This window comes from Oncorhynchus masou, chromosome 12 (assembly GCF_036934945.1).
Source record: "Oncorhynchus masou masou isolate Uvic2021 chromosome 12, UVic_Omas_1.1, whole genome shotgun sequence".
Taxonomy (NCBI): domain Eukaryota; kingdom Metazoa; phylum Chordata; class Actinopteri; order Salmoniformes; family Salmonidae; genus Oncorhynchus; species Oncorhynchus masou.
This window is the reverse complement of record NC_088223.1, coordinates 50,622,806-50,637,888: the sequence shown is the minus strand read 5'-3', so window position 1 is coordinate 50,637,888 and position 15,083 is coordinate 50,622,806. Positions and strand designations below refer to the sequence as shown.

The 15,083-nt window shown below is 40.1% G+C and overlaps 1 protein-coding gene across 1 annotated transcript; it reads right to left on the bottom strand.

Annotated features, from left to right (window-relative positions):
- Positions 1-5,165: 5,165 nt before the first annotated feature.
- Positions 5,166-14,644, bottom strand: LOC135550304 (transcriptional activator protein Pur-alpha-like). Its single transcript, XM_064980976.1, has 2 exons — positions 14,523-14,644; positions 5,166-8,285 (listed from the first exon to the last, which is right to left on the bottom strand). The coding sequence occupies exon 2, from the start codon at positions 8,206-8,208 to the stop codon at positions 7,348-7,350; it is 861 nt and encodes a 286-aa protein (XP_064837048.1). The 5' UTR covers positions 8,209-8,285; positions 14,523-14,644; the 3' UTR covers positions 5,166-7,347.
- Positions 14,645-15,083: the final 439 nt, after the last annotated feature.

The following is a 15,083-nucleotide window of genomic DNA, read 5'->3' as shown; positions in this document are numbered from 1 at the left end:
TTTCTCGTTGAATTCACGTTAGTTGACAACTCAACCAAATGTAAATCAAAACTCGATGTTGATGTCTGTGCCCAGTGGTTAGCCATTACTGTTCAAAAGATATGACCCACAATACCGGCGCTATACATTTTTTTCTTTCTATCGTGCATTAGTGGGTCACATTTTACATACATAAAGTATATCGCTGGCCATTCTAAGACTAGGCTAACTTGCGGTCAGTTTGTTAAGGCTACACCTTGCTCAGTCATGTTACCTCATTAGCTAGCTATAGTTAATAATCTGGGGCGCGTTCAGCAGGAAGCAACGTTGTGGAACGTCCAGATAGAAATGTGCTGTGTAGAACAAACATACCTCTGCCATTTTAAATAAGGAATAATGTTGGCTCTATTCATGGCTTTCTATCTGCAACGTTCGAGAACGTTTTGCAACTGAACGTGGCTACGCCAACATTAACAGTAGCCTATATGCAAACATTTGGTGGCATAAAAATGAAAACCAACTATTTATTGATTAAATCCCTGGTGCTACAACACCATATCTGACTGGGTAGATAACATTATTTTGAGTTAATGTGACTCACACAGGACTCGAGCACTGGGGCTCGGACTTCAGCCAAAGGGACTCGTTACTCGAACATTGGACTTGGACTCTGACTCGAGCACAGGGGACTTGGGACTCGATTCGGACTCGAGGTACAGAGATTCGACTACATCACTGGGCGAAACGGTCATTGACGTTTTCATGTGAATATTCTAAAATCAGCATAAAGAAAATATATGCATTTTCCCACCAGTGGTGTTTCCACCAAATGGACTTGTTACAGATCAAAGGCAGTGCGTGATGACGTGATGCACACAAAATGTACTTTTCTGTTTAAGTTGTCATGTACCTAATGCAAATCTAAAGTTCAATGTGTTCCCATCCCATTTTCAACTCTACTGATTTTTTTTTTTTGTCACAAAAAAATAGCAAATGAAATAGCAAATGTGCCCATTCTGGTTTTGGCAACACCATATACAGTGCGGGTAGGCTGTGAGGGTAGGATAGTCTACATGATAATATTTGCATTTGTCAAACAGCAGTCAAGCATCAATCATCATGTCACCAGAATAAGACATTCGATATTTATTTGAAAAGGAACATCGAGCTGACCTCTTTGCACTTTCACCACCCTGTGAAGTCCATCATAACTTGTCATCTGTAGCCTAATAAACTGCATGGTTTCCCGAGTAACAGTGTGAGGACCACACCATATCATGTTTGACTCCAATTTACTTCCATATGATGGTTATTATGTCAATATTTGCGCATAAATGCGTTTCCACTGCCGTTTCTCGCATAATTAATTTTACCAACACCAGATTCAGTCATGTCGAATGTACACATGATCTGTTGGCATTTATAAAATTGTTCCGAGACTTCCTGTTTCCATCACAGCTGTCAATATTTTGTTTATATATGTCATCTCTCTCTCTCCTCTCCTCTCTCTCTCTAAGGGGCTTTATTGGCATGGGAAACATGTGTTAACATTGCCAAAGCAAGTGAGGTAGATAATATACATGGCCAGATAATCCTGGCCATGTTTCAATCCAACATATTTATGTGAGTAAAGTACATATATATATTTTTTTATTCACTTCAGGCCTGATGGAAAACAGCAAATTTGTCATTAAACTTTCTAAATTTCGACAAAACAAAACAGCTAGACATGGTGGGATCTTTTTTGTGATGGTAAAACTAATTATGCGACAAATGGTGGAGGAAGTACTTATGCACAAATATCGATATAATAACCATCATATCGAAGTTAGCTTGGAGTCACGCGATGACGTGTTGCGTGGTCCTCCCGCTACGACTCGGGAAAGCATGCGGTTTATTAGGCAGATGAACCAAATGATGAATTTAAGCAAGCAACTTGATGAGCTTGATGCACCTTTCCAATAAATATCGAAGGTATTATTCTGGTGACATGATGATGATTCAATTAATCTAGCTGTTTTGTCCATATTAATCTCGTCACGTAAACTATTACCTCACTGTATCTGGAGTTTTTGGCTAAAGCGCACGTGCTAATACCAGAGTGGACCCATTTGCTATATAAAGCATTTTTGTTGTTGTTGACAAAACCATCAGTAGAGTTGAGAATCCGATGGAAACCCATTTAATTTATATTTTGTATTCAATACATGGGAATTCAACTGCAAAAGTTATTTTTATGTGCACTACGTCATCACGCACAGACTTATCCTCAACAAGTCAATTTGATGGAAACACATCTCTGGTAGGAAAAAATGCTGATAATTTAGAATATTTGCATGAAAATATGCCAATTGAATGGAAACATAGCTAGTGTTTGTCATATTTCTGCTGTTGGGAAGAGAATAGGATATGTTATTATAGGAATTATAGTTAATATGTTGATAAGACAAGTTTATGTATGTTTGTGCACATGGAAGTCAGTGCTTTATGTTTACTATAGGTTAATGAGGGAATACAAATGTAATGTGAATAAAATGAAAGGGCATTTAGTTGATGCAAATGACAATCATTATTCAAATGACAAATGTGACTAAGAATGAATGATATTTTAGTCAAAATGACTAAGACAAAATCTAAAAAACAGTGCCAAAATGGCTGCGCTGCATGTTGGCTTAAAAACAGCGCCCCCTGTCAGGCATCTAGGGTTAATACATATCATTTGTTACGACACATCCTCTCACCTTGCGATTGCATTTCGATTGGACCATTTCATTCACCATTATTTCCGCTCATATGAAAGTTAAATTCCAATTGTTTCCAAAACCGTATCGCAAGCGGGGCATATTTGCATTAAGACTGGGCAGCATTGGTTCAATTCCCTCACCCAGCAAAAAGGGACGTGGAATTTTTGATGCAGTTGAATTTGAGTTATGATAAGGGCAAGGCTTTGCAATTCATCTACAATTTCCATTTGTCCTTATGATATTGTAGGAAATGTGGAGGTAGCCAGATTGGGAGTTGCATCCGGGCAGGGCCATGTGGCTGTCAGTCCGACAGCTTAAACATTAAACATAGAGGCTCTGGCCTCTTGTCTTTTTGAGGTCACTGCTGTACTGAGCATGTCTCCACAAGTCCATCGTGCTGTCCCGATGGGACACTTCAATGGCCTCCTTGCACTTCTGATACCAATTGGTTCAAAAGAGTGAGTCACCGGACACGAGATATGAAGATTGTGGATTGGTTAGATAGACACATGCTGGCCAAAAGCACAAGCTGACTAGTGCCAGCACAACATACAACATGTATCACTCTGTAGTATACTGCAGTAGACTTGAATGAATTTGTCATCGTAAGAATCATATATATTGCCACTGTAGCAGTGCTGAGTTTGCCTTCCTAAAAGTAGGCCACATGGCCATTTTGGGTCTATGAATAATGAATTTGACTAAACATACTGGGCAGCAGGCAATGTAAATGCATACCTGTACCAGTGGAGGCTGCTGAAGGCAGGACAACTCATAATAATAGCTGGAATGGAGCGAATGGCCTCAAACACGTGGAAACTGTTTGTTGGTGTATTTGATACCATTCCATTAATTTCACTCCAGCCATTACCACAAGCCCATCCTCCCCAATTAAGGTGCCACCAACCTCCTGTGACCCGTACCTTTCTTTGCATTATATTTCAACGTTCACATTGCCTTTGCGTCTTAAATAGCAGGTCTCCTTCTGTTCTAACACCAGCCAGAAAGGAATGTGCTTGACCTTCAAGCTCGGATGTCCATGGGTAGCCAGCGTCAAATGCGAACCTACACAAGTAGTGAAGATCTTGGAACAAACCGTCTTTAAACACTGGGGATTGTAAAAGAGTAATCATAACCTTGTGATGCCCTTTCTTTAGAAGTGGTGTTTTATAATACATAATCATTGCTAGTCCTAAAGCTTCTCATAACTCTAAAAATAGGAAATCAGTAGCATATTTTAGTCTCTCCACTGGCAGTGCAGGTGGTGGTTGCTCTAGTAGTCCAGCAGTGACAAACATCTATAGATTTATGCACCCTTTGGACTTCAAATCGCACATTGATGTCAATGGGAGGTCCGCACGCACATTTGAGTTGTATGCAGACTGTTAGGGCTTTGACATACAGTATTTGCAGTCAAGTCAGGTGGTTACAGTGTGAAGCTGTGAGCTCATGACATGGGAAACATAAGACCCAATGAGCTGCTACACAAGGTGGTAGAACGTTGAGCTGTGAGTGTTAGCTTCTAAGCCCTTGTTTGGCAAAACTAAAAAAGACAAGAATCCTTCTAGGATCAAACGCAAAGTGCATATAAAAAAAAAACACTGCCGACCATATAACCAATTTGGACATAGTAAGTCAATAAATCACAAACATGAAATAGGCGACATGATACAGTATTATCTGATGGAAGAGCTGTAGTGTTTCTGGAGGTTACCAATATCCATAACCCAAATAGACAGTGAGTAGAAAAACCCTGCCCAGTTTGGCAATACTACATTTCTATCTTACAGGAGAGAACCTCCTGAGGAAAAAGCACATACATCTTCAAGATACAGTTTTAATCCACCCACATTGGACAAATGTATTAAAAACTGTATTCAAATTGGTAAAAATTTACATAAATGATATCCCATGCATCACCACCGACTGAGTTAAACCCATAATCCTCTTTGAAAAAGGGAAGCGACGTAAGAGAGAAGAAAAATATAATTTCTACCAAATTATTGGTCAGACATTCCATCCAGTTAGGAAAGCAATGTGCTACAAACAACCGCTGCAGACAGGAGATAACCACACACCTTCATAAGTATCGTACTGGTACCAAAGCACCATTTTAAAGCAAATCAGGAAACATGGCTGCATGCTACTTCTCCTTTTCACCCAAACTCAACATATATTCTCAGCCCCTATAATCAGCTCAGCTCAGCCCATCACTTCACTCTTCCCAAGCCAGAGGGAGAGATGATAGAGGCCCATGAGACAGACAACACTATTCCTCATCCTTAGCATGTTAGTTAGTGTGAATGTTATGGCGTTGGTTGTGCCCCTCATCGAGCAGAGTTAAGCTTTGCTTTGTTAAGATTGATTTCTCCTCCCAGACCTTTAAGTGCAGATAAAGGCATGTAAAACCTTGAAGAGAAATAAACATGGAATTCAGCCACATGCTTTCAAATATTAATCATATATTTAATTGATATACATATATTGCCACCATTGGCACATAGGATATTGCACACAGTAATGAAATGTTGCACTGAAAATAAAAAATAAAATATCCTCTGTGAGCAGAAAAAACATTCAAAATTACAAATAATGTGGAATAACATTGAAAAGTTCAAACTAAAAACTAAAACAAAATAAGACATGCTTACTACTCCCCTGTAATTGAGGTCTTTAGCAACTTACAAATTACACATTACTGCCCAAGTCGTAGAACTACACACAGAAAATATCACAAAGGGGGGCTCCAACAAGCGTTCTGAATCCAGTCCACAGTGATGTTTCCAATCAGCCACTGCTCTCCGCGACCACCTCACCGGGCTTGGGCCTGTGAAGAGCAGGTTCCTCCGCATCGTCTTCTAGGTGACCACCCCCTTCCATGCTTACATGTGGGCCGATACCTGGGCGGCTTGGGGATGGGAGAAGTCGGGGGAAGGAAGGTCGCAGGAAACGCTTAGTAATCTGCCCCTTTACTTTAGGGTTCTTAGCGAACCCTTTAGCACCACGAGTTATGCTGTGGCATGGGGGGAGGGGGAACACATGGGGGGACAAAAGAAACCAAGTCATGATCCAAAGCACCAGGCCAGCATGTAAGCATGCGGAGTGTGTAAGGCACCGGGTTGTTTATATGTTGAAGAGGACGCACCCATTTGGGTATCAGTAATACCAGTAGCTCCAACCAGGGGGCTCAAGGACAGTTAGGCCTGCTGCTTTTCACTCCATTCAATCTGCCAAGTGATCTTTTCACGGAATACTAAGGTCAATTTGTCATGGTCTGATTATTGTCCGTTTCTTTGGAAACAACTGACACGGCTTATAAAACTCGATGAGATATCCAGGGTCATACCAGCATTCAAGCTAAAGAGTTGAGCATTGGCAGGGATGAAAACCAGCTTGGAGAGAGGTCCTTGAGCCACTATATTGGAAAACCAACATTCGGCGTTGTACAGGTAAACATGCAGCAATAACACTCATTGGCACCTTGGCATCCTATTGGTTGACTGATATTTTCTGTTCCTATTGTGAGTCAAATTCCCCAAACAGAAAACCTCTGTTCCATAAGTGCTGACATTGACGTACATTTCAGATTCACAAAACCATGCTTTACTTTTTCGTCTTAGCACTCAATAGACCATGAAGCCAAATTCGGCGGTGCTAGCAGGGTTGAGTGCTCTATATTACAAATGTGCTGTTCTCGAGCACTTGTCATGTCATTTGCTGCATGTTGTCACTGCACTTAATCTAAGACAAGTACCTTTTTTTATATATATATTTTTTTTGAAACACACCGCATGACAACGAGACAAAGGTAGTCTATAGTGTACCAATCCGCATGACGACAATTTCAATTTCAAATAGAAGTTACAACAGTAATAATCCTTTTGAGGGTATTCATGTCGAGTTCCATTGACCAGTTCAATGTGTTCCGAGTTTGATGCAATGCATTGCACAAAAAAAGTGACCACTTTCCCTTGCATGACATTGCCTCTGTACCTTTTTCAGACTGCATGACATCGAAACAAAATTCCTATGCAGGCCTAGCCCTCATACATGTATGATTTGTGTAAACACATCTCTACTCACAGGTAAAGGTAAATAGGGTGGCAAGTACACAATGACAACCCTTTAAAAAGGTTAAAAAAAAAAGGTTTTACATTTTGGTTAAAAAATAAAAACAACTAAAATATCTGATTTGTGCTGAAGTCATTAGCTCACATGAAAAGGACTTTCTATAACTCGGCAATAATTCCATTTGAAAATTGCAAACACTTTTTATAATAGCTTTAACGTGTACAAAAGTTATTGGTTAATAAGGGAAATAAACACTCAGTTCTTTATCATCTGTCATCAAGTAGGAAACACGGTTCATATATAATGTTATTACTTTGTTTAGCAGCCGCTTACTGTATTAATGGCGGGTAAGTGGGTAACATCCAGCGATGGGTGACAACATGTCATAACTGTCAGTTTGTGTAGGTTTCTTTTTTGTGGGTGGTGCTCCCTTGGAGTTAAACAATTACAGTTAAATCTTTAGATCTCTTTCTTTTTACAGTAAAGTTTATTATAATTTCTCTTTTTGTTATTTTGATGACTTTTTTTGTTGTGTGCATGTTTTTGCGCTATATCAATCCTCGTCCGCATCATCAGCATGCAGAGTCTCCTCTTGCTGTTGCATCTCACATGCCCTTTTCTCCCGCTGTTTCTCTTGGATCTTCTTCATCTCCTCCGCGTATTTACAGAACGTATTCCCAAACTTGGACCACACTTTGTAGGGCACCGTGATAGAGTTGCGGTATGTTGGCTTCACCTCACTTACCCTCATGAACACTCCGTACTTATTGGAGCCCACGTCGAAGAAAAAGCGTTTGTTGTCCACTGTCAAGGAGGTCCCTTCGGGCAACTCCGCAGGTTCGTCATCTACTCCGTAGTCGTCAATGAGTTTAGCCAAAGCGTCACGAAATTCAATAAGTCCCTGGGCAGGAAGAGCAATCGTCTGGCCTTGCGTGGATCCCAAACCGGGCCCCCGGTTCACGGTCTGTCGAATCCTCAGAAACCGGCCTCTCTGGTTCTCTTTCAGATCCATGTAGTACTTCCGATTCTCCCGAACCAAGAATTCGCTTTTAAGTGCTCGCCTCGGCTCATCCTGTGCGATGTCCGGATTGCTAGGACCTAATTGGGCATAATGTTCGATGAAGTCCCCTAAGTAGTCACGGAACTCTACTGCCACTGACATGGAGAGAGTGAGGCGGCTCTTGTTTCCCCCGGCCCCGACTTCGGCTATCTTCAAGAAGCGGCCTTTTGCGTTCTGCTTCACGTCCAGGTAGAAACGTTTGTTTTGAATGTCAACCCGTTTCGACGCCAGCTCTTGCGTCTCGTGCTGCAGCCCGGAAGCCGAGCCCGCCCCTCCTGTCACTGGGTGCATGGAACCGACGCCCGGGCCCGTGGCTGCTCCTCCCTGCTCACTTCCACTGTCTCTGTCCGCCATGATGCTGCCTGCCTGCCTTCTCCCTCTGTCTACTGCAACCCCACAGTCAGCCAGCCACGCCACCACTCTCGCGAGATCTACACAGAGGGAAATACAAGAAGAATATCTACCTCGACGGCCTCAAAGTGGAAATTATATATTATCCTTTAGGCCTAAATACAATCGTGGCGCATTAATACAGGAATAGCCTATTTTCATCCCCGCTTAAATGCTCAGGCTATTCTGTGTAATGCAAGCTTACCACTTCAAAACTGAAATCGAAGTTATTATTTTTACTATAATATTGGATGAAGTGCAATCCAGAAGTGCAGTAAAACTTCGTACTTTACTTGAATCGTCTGCGTAAAACATTACCGCGTAAAACCGTATGCGTAAAAATGGCTTACCTTTGCCAATGAAAAAACATTTAGCTCTATTATTCCTCAAGATGGGGTTATTACTAGGTTACGGCACTGTTTGGTATTGTATGTTATGTTTGTGAATGTGTTGTCTGTATGCCTGGCTATGTTTTTATGTTGAAATCGGAAACTATGGTGTCAAAGCAGGGGGAAAAGGGGGTGAAATAAAAACTAAGAACTCTGCTTCCCACAAGCCATACATAGAATTCTGACAGCTTATGGTGGCTTCAATACAGAGGCTCACATTCGAGGCAACATTTTACATTAGGCTACATGCGTTAGGGTTGCCCGTGCGGCGTGCAAATACCCTGCACCATCTATTATACTTAGCTATTGGGTTTCACACCAATTATATTTCACGTCTTGTTAGTCTATCCAATGTAGGCCTACTAATTGACCTTCACTGTTACCATCCGAAAGCCTCGATTCGGAAACCTTTGCCGCTTCTCTATTTCAAGTATTGTGAGAGAAACCCCTATTTGGCAACAAAATACAAAAACATTGTCTGCACAGGCACAGGTCGCTAATGGCCTAAAAAAAGACCACAGATCCTACCGCTACTAGGTTTAAGAAAACGGTCTGTTGATTTAAGTGTCTCGGTTTGGCTTCTGTATTTTCCTTTGTATGTACAGTTGTCCTTACCAACCTTTCCTGTTTCGACCTTGGGATGATATGATTCAATTTAAGCCTAGACAGACACGCAGTCATGGTGATAGGGTGAGTCTTTCTTTCATACTCCTGTCTATGTAGTCTACTTAGAGAACCGTTACCATTCGTTTTCGTTAGGCCTACCAAATAGAGGGCAGGTCTACCAAATAGAGTATTTGTTAGGCCTACTAGAATATGGGCTTACATGTCATGATTGTGCCCTTTTGCGATACATACTCGATTCTCTGATCCTTAGGCCTAGGTCTACATTGATCTGATGTTTTTTTTTGTTTTTTTTTTGGGGGGGGGGGGGGTAAATTAAAGCCAATTCTATTGATTGAATACGAAAATAGTAGGTCTGATCTCGAGCTTCAAACTGCACAAATCACTTCGTTCATTTTGTATATATTTTAATTCAACTTAACATGTCAAATGTACATATTTAAATATGATAATTGACATGACAACGTTATTATTATTTTTTATTTTTTTATGGAAGTACTTAATCTGGTAGACAAACTAGATATGTAGGCATATAGCCTATTAATTAGCTTATTATTATCCTCGTCGTAAAATTAAATACATCCGTCCAAATGAACAGCCTTCAGAATTGTGTTTTTCGGATGTTATCCAAATAACGCATCTATTTACAGGCTAATGGTCTTCTAACTTTTGGGAATTAAAAAATGTGCAATTATATCCAGTCCATCGTTAGCCTATGTAAAATAGCATGTTTTTTTTAAACAAAAGTAACAATATGTCGTGTGTAATCGAATAAAAATGTTTAATCCTACATAATTATGTTTGCTGAATCATGTTATTTTCTATTGTATTTCAACTTTAAATGTACGTTCCTTTTTAATGGATGCATCATTGGTGAAAAATAGCTATTACCATTGTCAGCGTGTAAGGGTAGTATTAAACTGTGTATTTGTCCCCCCCAAAAAATGCTAAAGTAATAGCGATTATCGTTGCAATAAAATAAACGGGCATAGAAGAACACGCATACAAATAAGTGTAACTATTATGGGACAAAAACAATTGGAAGGAATTAAATTGATCTAATATGTCGAATAGAAGATGCTAATTAGATTGTTAAGTTCCTTCTTATTCTGATGTAATTTAATACGTTAATATATGACCACGCGCATCTTCGTTTGATATGCAGGATGTTGATGTTCACCCGAGGAAGGAGGAAATTGCAAATATGGTGTCTCATGCGCTGGCTTTATTCCCTCTTTCAGGCCTATGGAACTACCGAAAATCTATCAAGAAATAAACAGATTCAATACTTTCATTTTCTAGTCTAACCCACATGCAGGCCATCGAATGATATACATTGATCGTTCTGGAAATGATCATTTTGGCAATACATACCTGAATGCCAGTGGGAACTATAGGCCTGTAGCCTCCTCTGACACAATTCATTTGAAAACTGAAACCTGGGTGTCTGAGCACTGTAGGCCTATTGTCAACGAGACAAATATTTTCATTTTAGAAGTGACGTTGACACGAGCGGTGCACCTTAATGTAGCCTATTTGTAATTGCTTAGTTAACTAAAATGATTGCAGTTGCTTCGCTGGTCTTGTGTGTCATCACAGTGAAAAGTGTATTATTCCTGAGTAGACTTAGCTTTAAAGTGTTTTTCATTTGGCTTCATTCAGCCCAAATACATTGGTTATTTTTTTCCACATTGCTGGACAGATTTTGTGTAACTATTAATTTATTTGTGAAAGTGGAAAATAGCCCTATTAAATGACAATTGTCACCGTTGCTCAAGAAAGGTAAGAGTATATTACGGGACATTTGTTGGAAAAAAATGATAGGCCTATCTGAGACACCAAGTTTGAAAACGTTATCATAGCCTACAAATTGTTTACAAATGTGTCAACAAGACTCAAAGGTTTAGTGAAAGGTGATATTCTATACGTTCAATGTTTTAAGAAGTGGACCGAAGGGAAACTTATAACGAAAAGGAAACGGTCATGATGTTGCTGAAAAACACTGTTGTATTGCTTCAGTCTCATTTGCAACTTAATAGGACGCAGAAAACGTTCGTAGAGAACTGCTCCTATCTATAGGCAAGTTCTATAACAACAATACAATTCCATGGATATATGATCGTGTCGAGCTTCTCTCTCCCTCGTCCATCAATGCAGAGGCCTGATGAGAATTTGGTCACAGCATTTTTTATTTATTGTATGTGATTCTATCCTTCCACTAAGTTATCCCACTGCCTCGTTTGGGATTCACACATCAGACTATATTGTGCTAAGGTAAGATGAAAATGTGTAGCTGATTTTTGTACTGAGCCAACAAGAGTTTAAGGACATTCATGTTTTATTTATTTTCCCCTAAGTTTGTATTTTGTGCATCCTCCTTTGGCATGGCAGCTTTTTCCTCACACACACACACACCCACACACACACACACACACACACTTCTTGAAATATTAGGTTGGTGTTCTACTTCCACTTGTCATAAGAATGTTCTCATGGGCAAAATTATTTTTCTTAACTTGTCTTCTTCATGAGTCCAAAGATGTTGAACTGCATTGGACAAGAACATTGGTTCAATAGTCCCTTGATATGTTATTATTTGGATTCATGCTTTTGACCATCCCCACAACAGGATGACTTATCTTCATGGGCACAAGGGTGAAAGAAGCAGAAAAACACAGAAAACAGATCCACCTCTGAAAATAGAGGAATGTTCTGCCTTTTCTCACTCAGTAGCAAATATTTTACTAATGAAGTCTGAAGGCGATATACATGCATGTTTCATGAAGTAAAACATCTCTAAAATGCAGTTTGAAAAGTTTGTCCCACCTTCCCTGGAGTCACATTTGCATTTTCATATGCTGGCATATGTACGTTTTATTTTGTGTGTTTTGTTTTGGATCATTTGTTGATATTAGAGAAGGTAATGATCAGTTCATACACATTCTTTGATATTTTGGCTCATTTGGCCCAGGATGCTTATTCCAAAACACACACGATCAAAAGCAAAGTTTGAATACTCTAGAACAAGCGGTACTCAACTCTGACCCTACGAGGACCAGAGCCTGCTGGTTTTCTGTTCTACCTGATAGTGAATTGCACCCAGATGGTGAACCAGGTCTTAACCAGTCCCTGATTAGGAGGTGAACAATGGGGGAAAAGCAGTTGAACTGGCTGCAAGGTCCAGAGTTGAGTTTGGGGGCTCTAGAACATGTCCAGCGATCTCATAAAACACTTCAAAAAGGTGTCATGTCAGTAAAAGGATTGCCAAAGGATGATGCAGAAAACACTGACTAGGCTACAGGGCTGTGAATCCATGTGACAACATTGTAATTTCTGGAGGTAAAATAGCCTGTTTGTTGTAGAGGTAACCTAAGCTACACTCTTAAAAGAATGGGTTCCAAAACGGTTATTCACCTGTCCCCATATGAGAACCCTTTTTGGTTCAATGTTGAGCCATTTTGGGTTCCATGTAGAGCCCTCTGTGGAAAGGGTCCTACCTGGAACCAAAAGGGTTCTACTTGGAACCAAAAATGGTTCTTCAAAGGGTTTGAATTGAAGCACTTATTTGTCACCATCCCTTTTGATTCAAACACAACTTTCCATACAAGTTTGCCCATCGAAGAAGTGGTTTGAATGTGACTTTGTAGACCTTACGGTCTTGACATTCAGGAGATAAAGGTGCTCAAAGTTGACCTATTTTGCATATCTCATGCACCATACCATGAGACATCCATATCTTCATCACTGGAAAAGATAAACAGTTGAGTTTTGATATCATTTAAAATCTTACAAATAGTGCTGTCAAAATATGTAATAATTTGTAGATTTATTTTTTATTCCTACATTTTTTACATTTTTAAAGCAAATTATCTAAAAACGTGTAAACGCAGATATTTTTCATATTCACATACGTTTTAGATTAGATCCTACCTTACATCCTCTGAGGATTTTGTGTTCCCGCCATCTGTTGGGACTCAACATGCTCTTGAATACATTTCAAATCATAGAAATAGGTCCATTCTATGAATTTTCTCTCTTCAGACCACTGCAATTTAGCTTGTAGGTTACACTATTAAGATGTAAATTGTGTTGAAATGTTTACTTCTAATTACTACCAGAAATATTGGCCGCTGGTCCACCCACGTTGAATGTCAACATAGAATAGACATTACCATTTATTATCTATATTTATATTATTTGAATAGGTTTCTAATGGAGGACTGACGGTATCATTTAAAACAGATATTCCCATTCAGGTCAACATTCTCTGATGTGTGGACCGTCAAACATCTTCGTGGTACCATTTGAAAGTTGACAGTTCAATGTTATGCCAATTTTAATTAATTTATTAGCCAAAACATGACACCCACCCTTAAACGGTGGCGGGCACAACACAAAACCTCAGAATTGTGTAAAAATACGCCCTAAGCTACAGCATAAGCGAATATTTACGAGTTCATAGATGGGTCAAATTGACGTGAAAGGTAAAATAAAATGCCACATTTTCTATTAAACTTTTTTCCTTGAAATAATACAAAGTTTGACAACCCTGTTTTTAAGCTTTTAAATTATATACATCTCAACTATTTATATTTTCCAGTGATGAAGACATGGATGCCTCTTCCCACTGGGCACACTCAAGATGGGGATCAACGTTGTTTCCACGTCATTTCAATGAAATTACGTTGAATTGACGTCTGTGCCCATTGGAATGGGATGGCATGGTGGGGTATGCAAAACAGGTAAACTTTGAGCACCTTTATCTCTTGAATGTTTTGGCATTCAGATAACTTTCTGAGCCCTTCTACAGTGTATGAAAAGGGTTTGTTCAAATCAAAAGGGGTGCTGTCAAAAAGTGATTGAATTCAAAACAAAGGGTTCTCCTTTGGGTACAGCCGAAGAACCATTTTAGGTGCTAGATATCACCTTCTTTTCTAAGAATGTATGACTCAACCCCGAGGTGCGCTATGCAAGTTGTCAGTCTCCATAGGCTCCTGCAGACATGTCTTATACGCTGATGTCGATTCACTGCAGTGCCGGTTGTCAACATGGCTTGATTGGCAACACTTTCGATATTATCGGAAACCTCGTCCATCATGTTAAGGCTGCCGAATGTCCACTGCTGAGGGAAATCGCTTGCAAACCGAGGGCACCGATTAAGTGAGAGGATTGCAGCAATGAACCCAATGACATGTAAATAAACCCGTCGTCCTCTTCCCATCGTCACAGACCTATTAACGTGCAACAAGGACAGGCATATCTTACCCCGCTTAGTCTGCAGGCAGAGCGCCTGAACAGCTTCGGCGTAGTCTCGTAGCAGACAGACACGAACAATTAAAAGGTGGATAACTCCTTGTAGTCCTACTGTCAACACTATACAGTGGTGCTGCCTCACTGATTCGCCGCTTCACAAGATGGAAAGAAACAGCGAGTCGTGGCATGGAGAGGGACGCACGTAGCCTACAAGTTTAACGCCGCACGCTTGTCCTATGATGTCAGCACGCTCAGTTACTGGGTGAACTGCAAGAGGCGTGCGCCTCGCACTGTTTATCTTTAGAAATTGCAGTTTAAGATTTCTTAAACCCGCTAATACTTTCTCGATACATGTCTGAAGAGAACCACAAGCTGGTGTTGCTTCTTATACCAAATCGACCCCTCCACTTCAAAAGGCATTTAGTCCTTAGGTCAGTTTATTCGGAAACAATATACATCGTAATTCATTGAACACACCTTTTTAATTAATTGAACATATTTGTATGAATTGAAAACCTTGTCGGCCTAGATGTGTAATTTGCTCTTATGGGGTAAAATAAAGGACGGTATCGT

Bases quoted from the DNA above. Each gene is read 5' to 3' on its own strand.
- LOC135550304 (XM_064980976.1), bottom strand. From the start codon at position 8,208: ATGGCGGACAGAGACAGTGGAAGTGAGCAGGGAGGAGCAGCCACGGGC.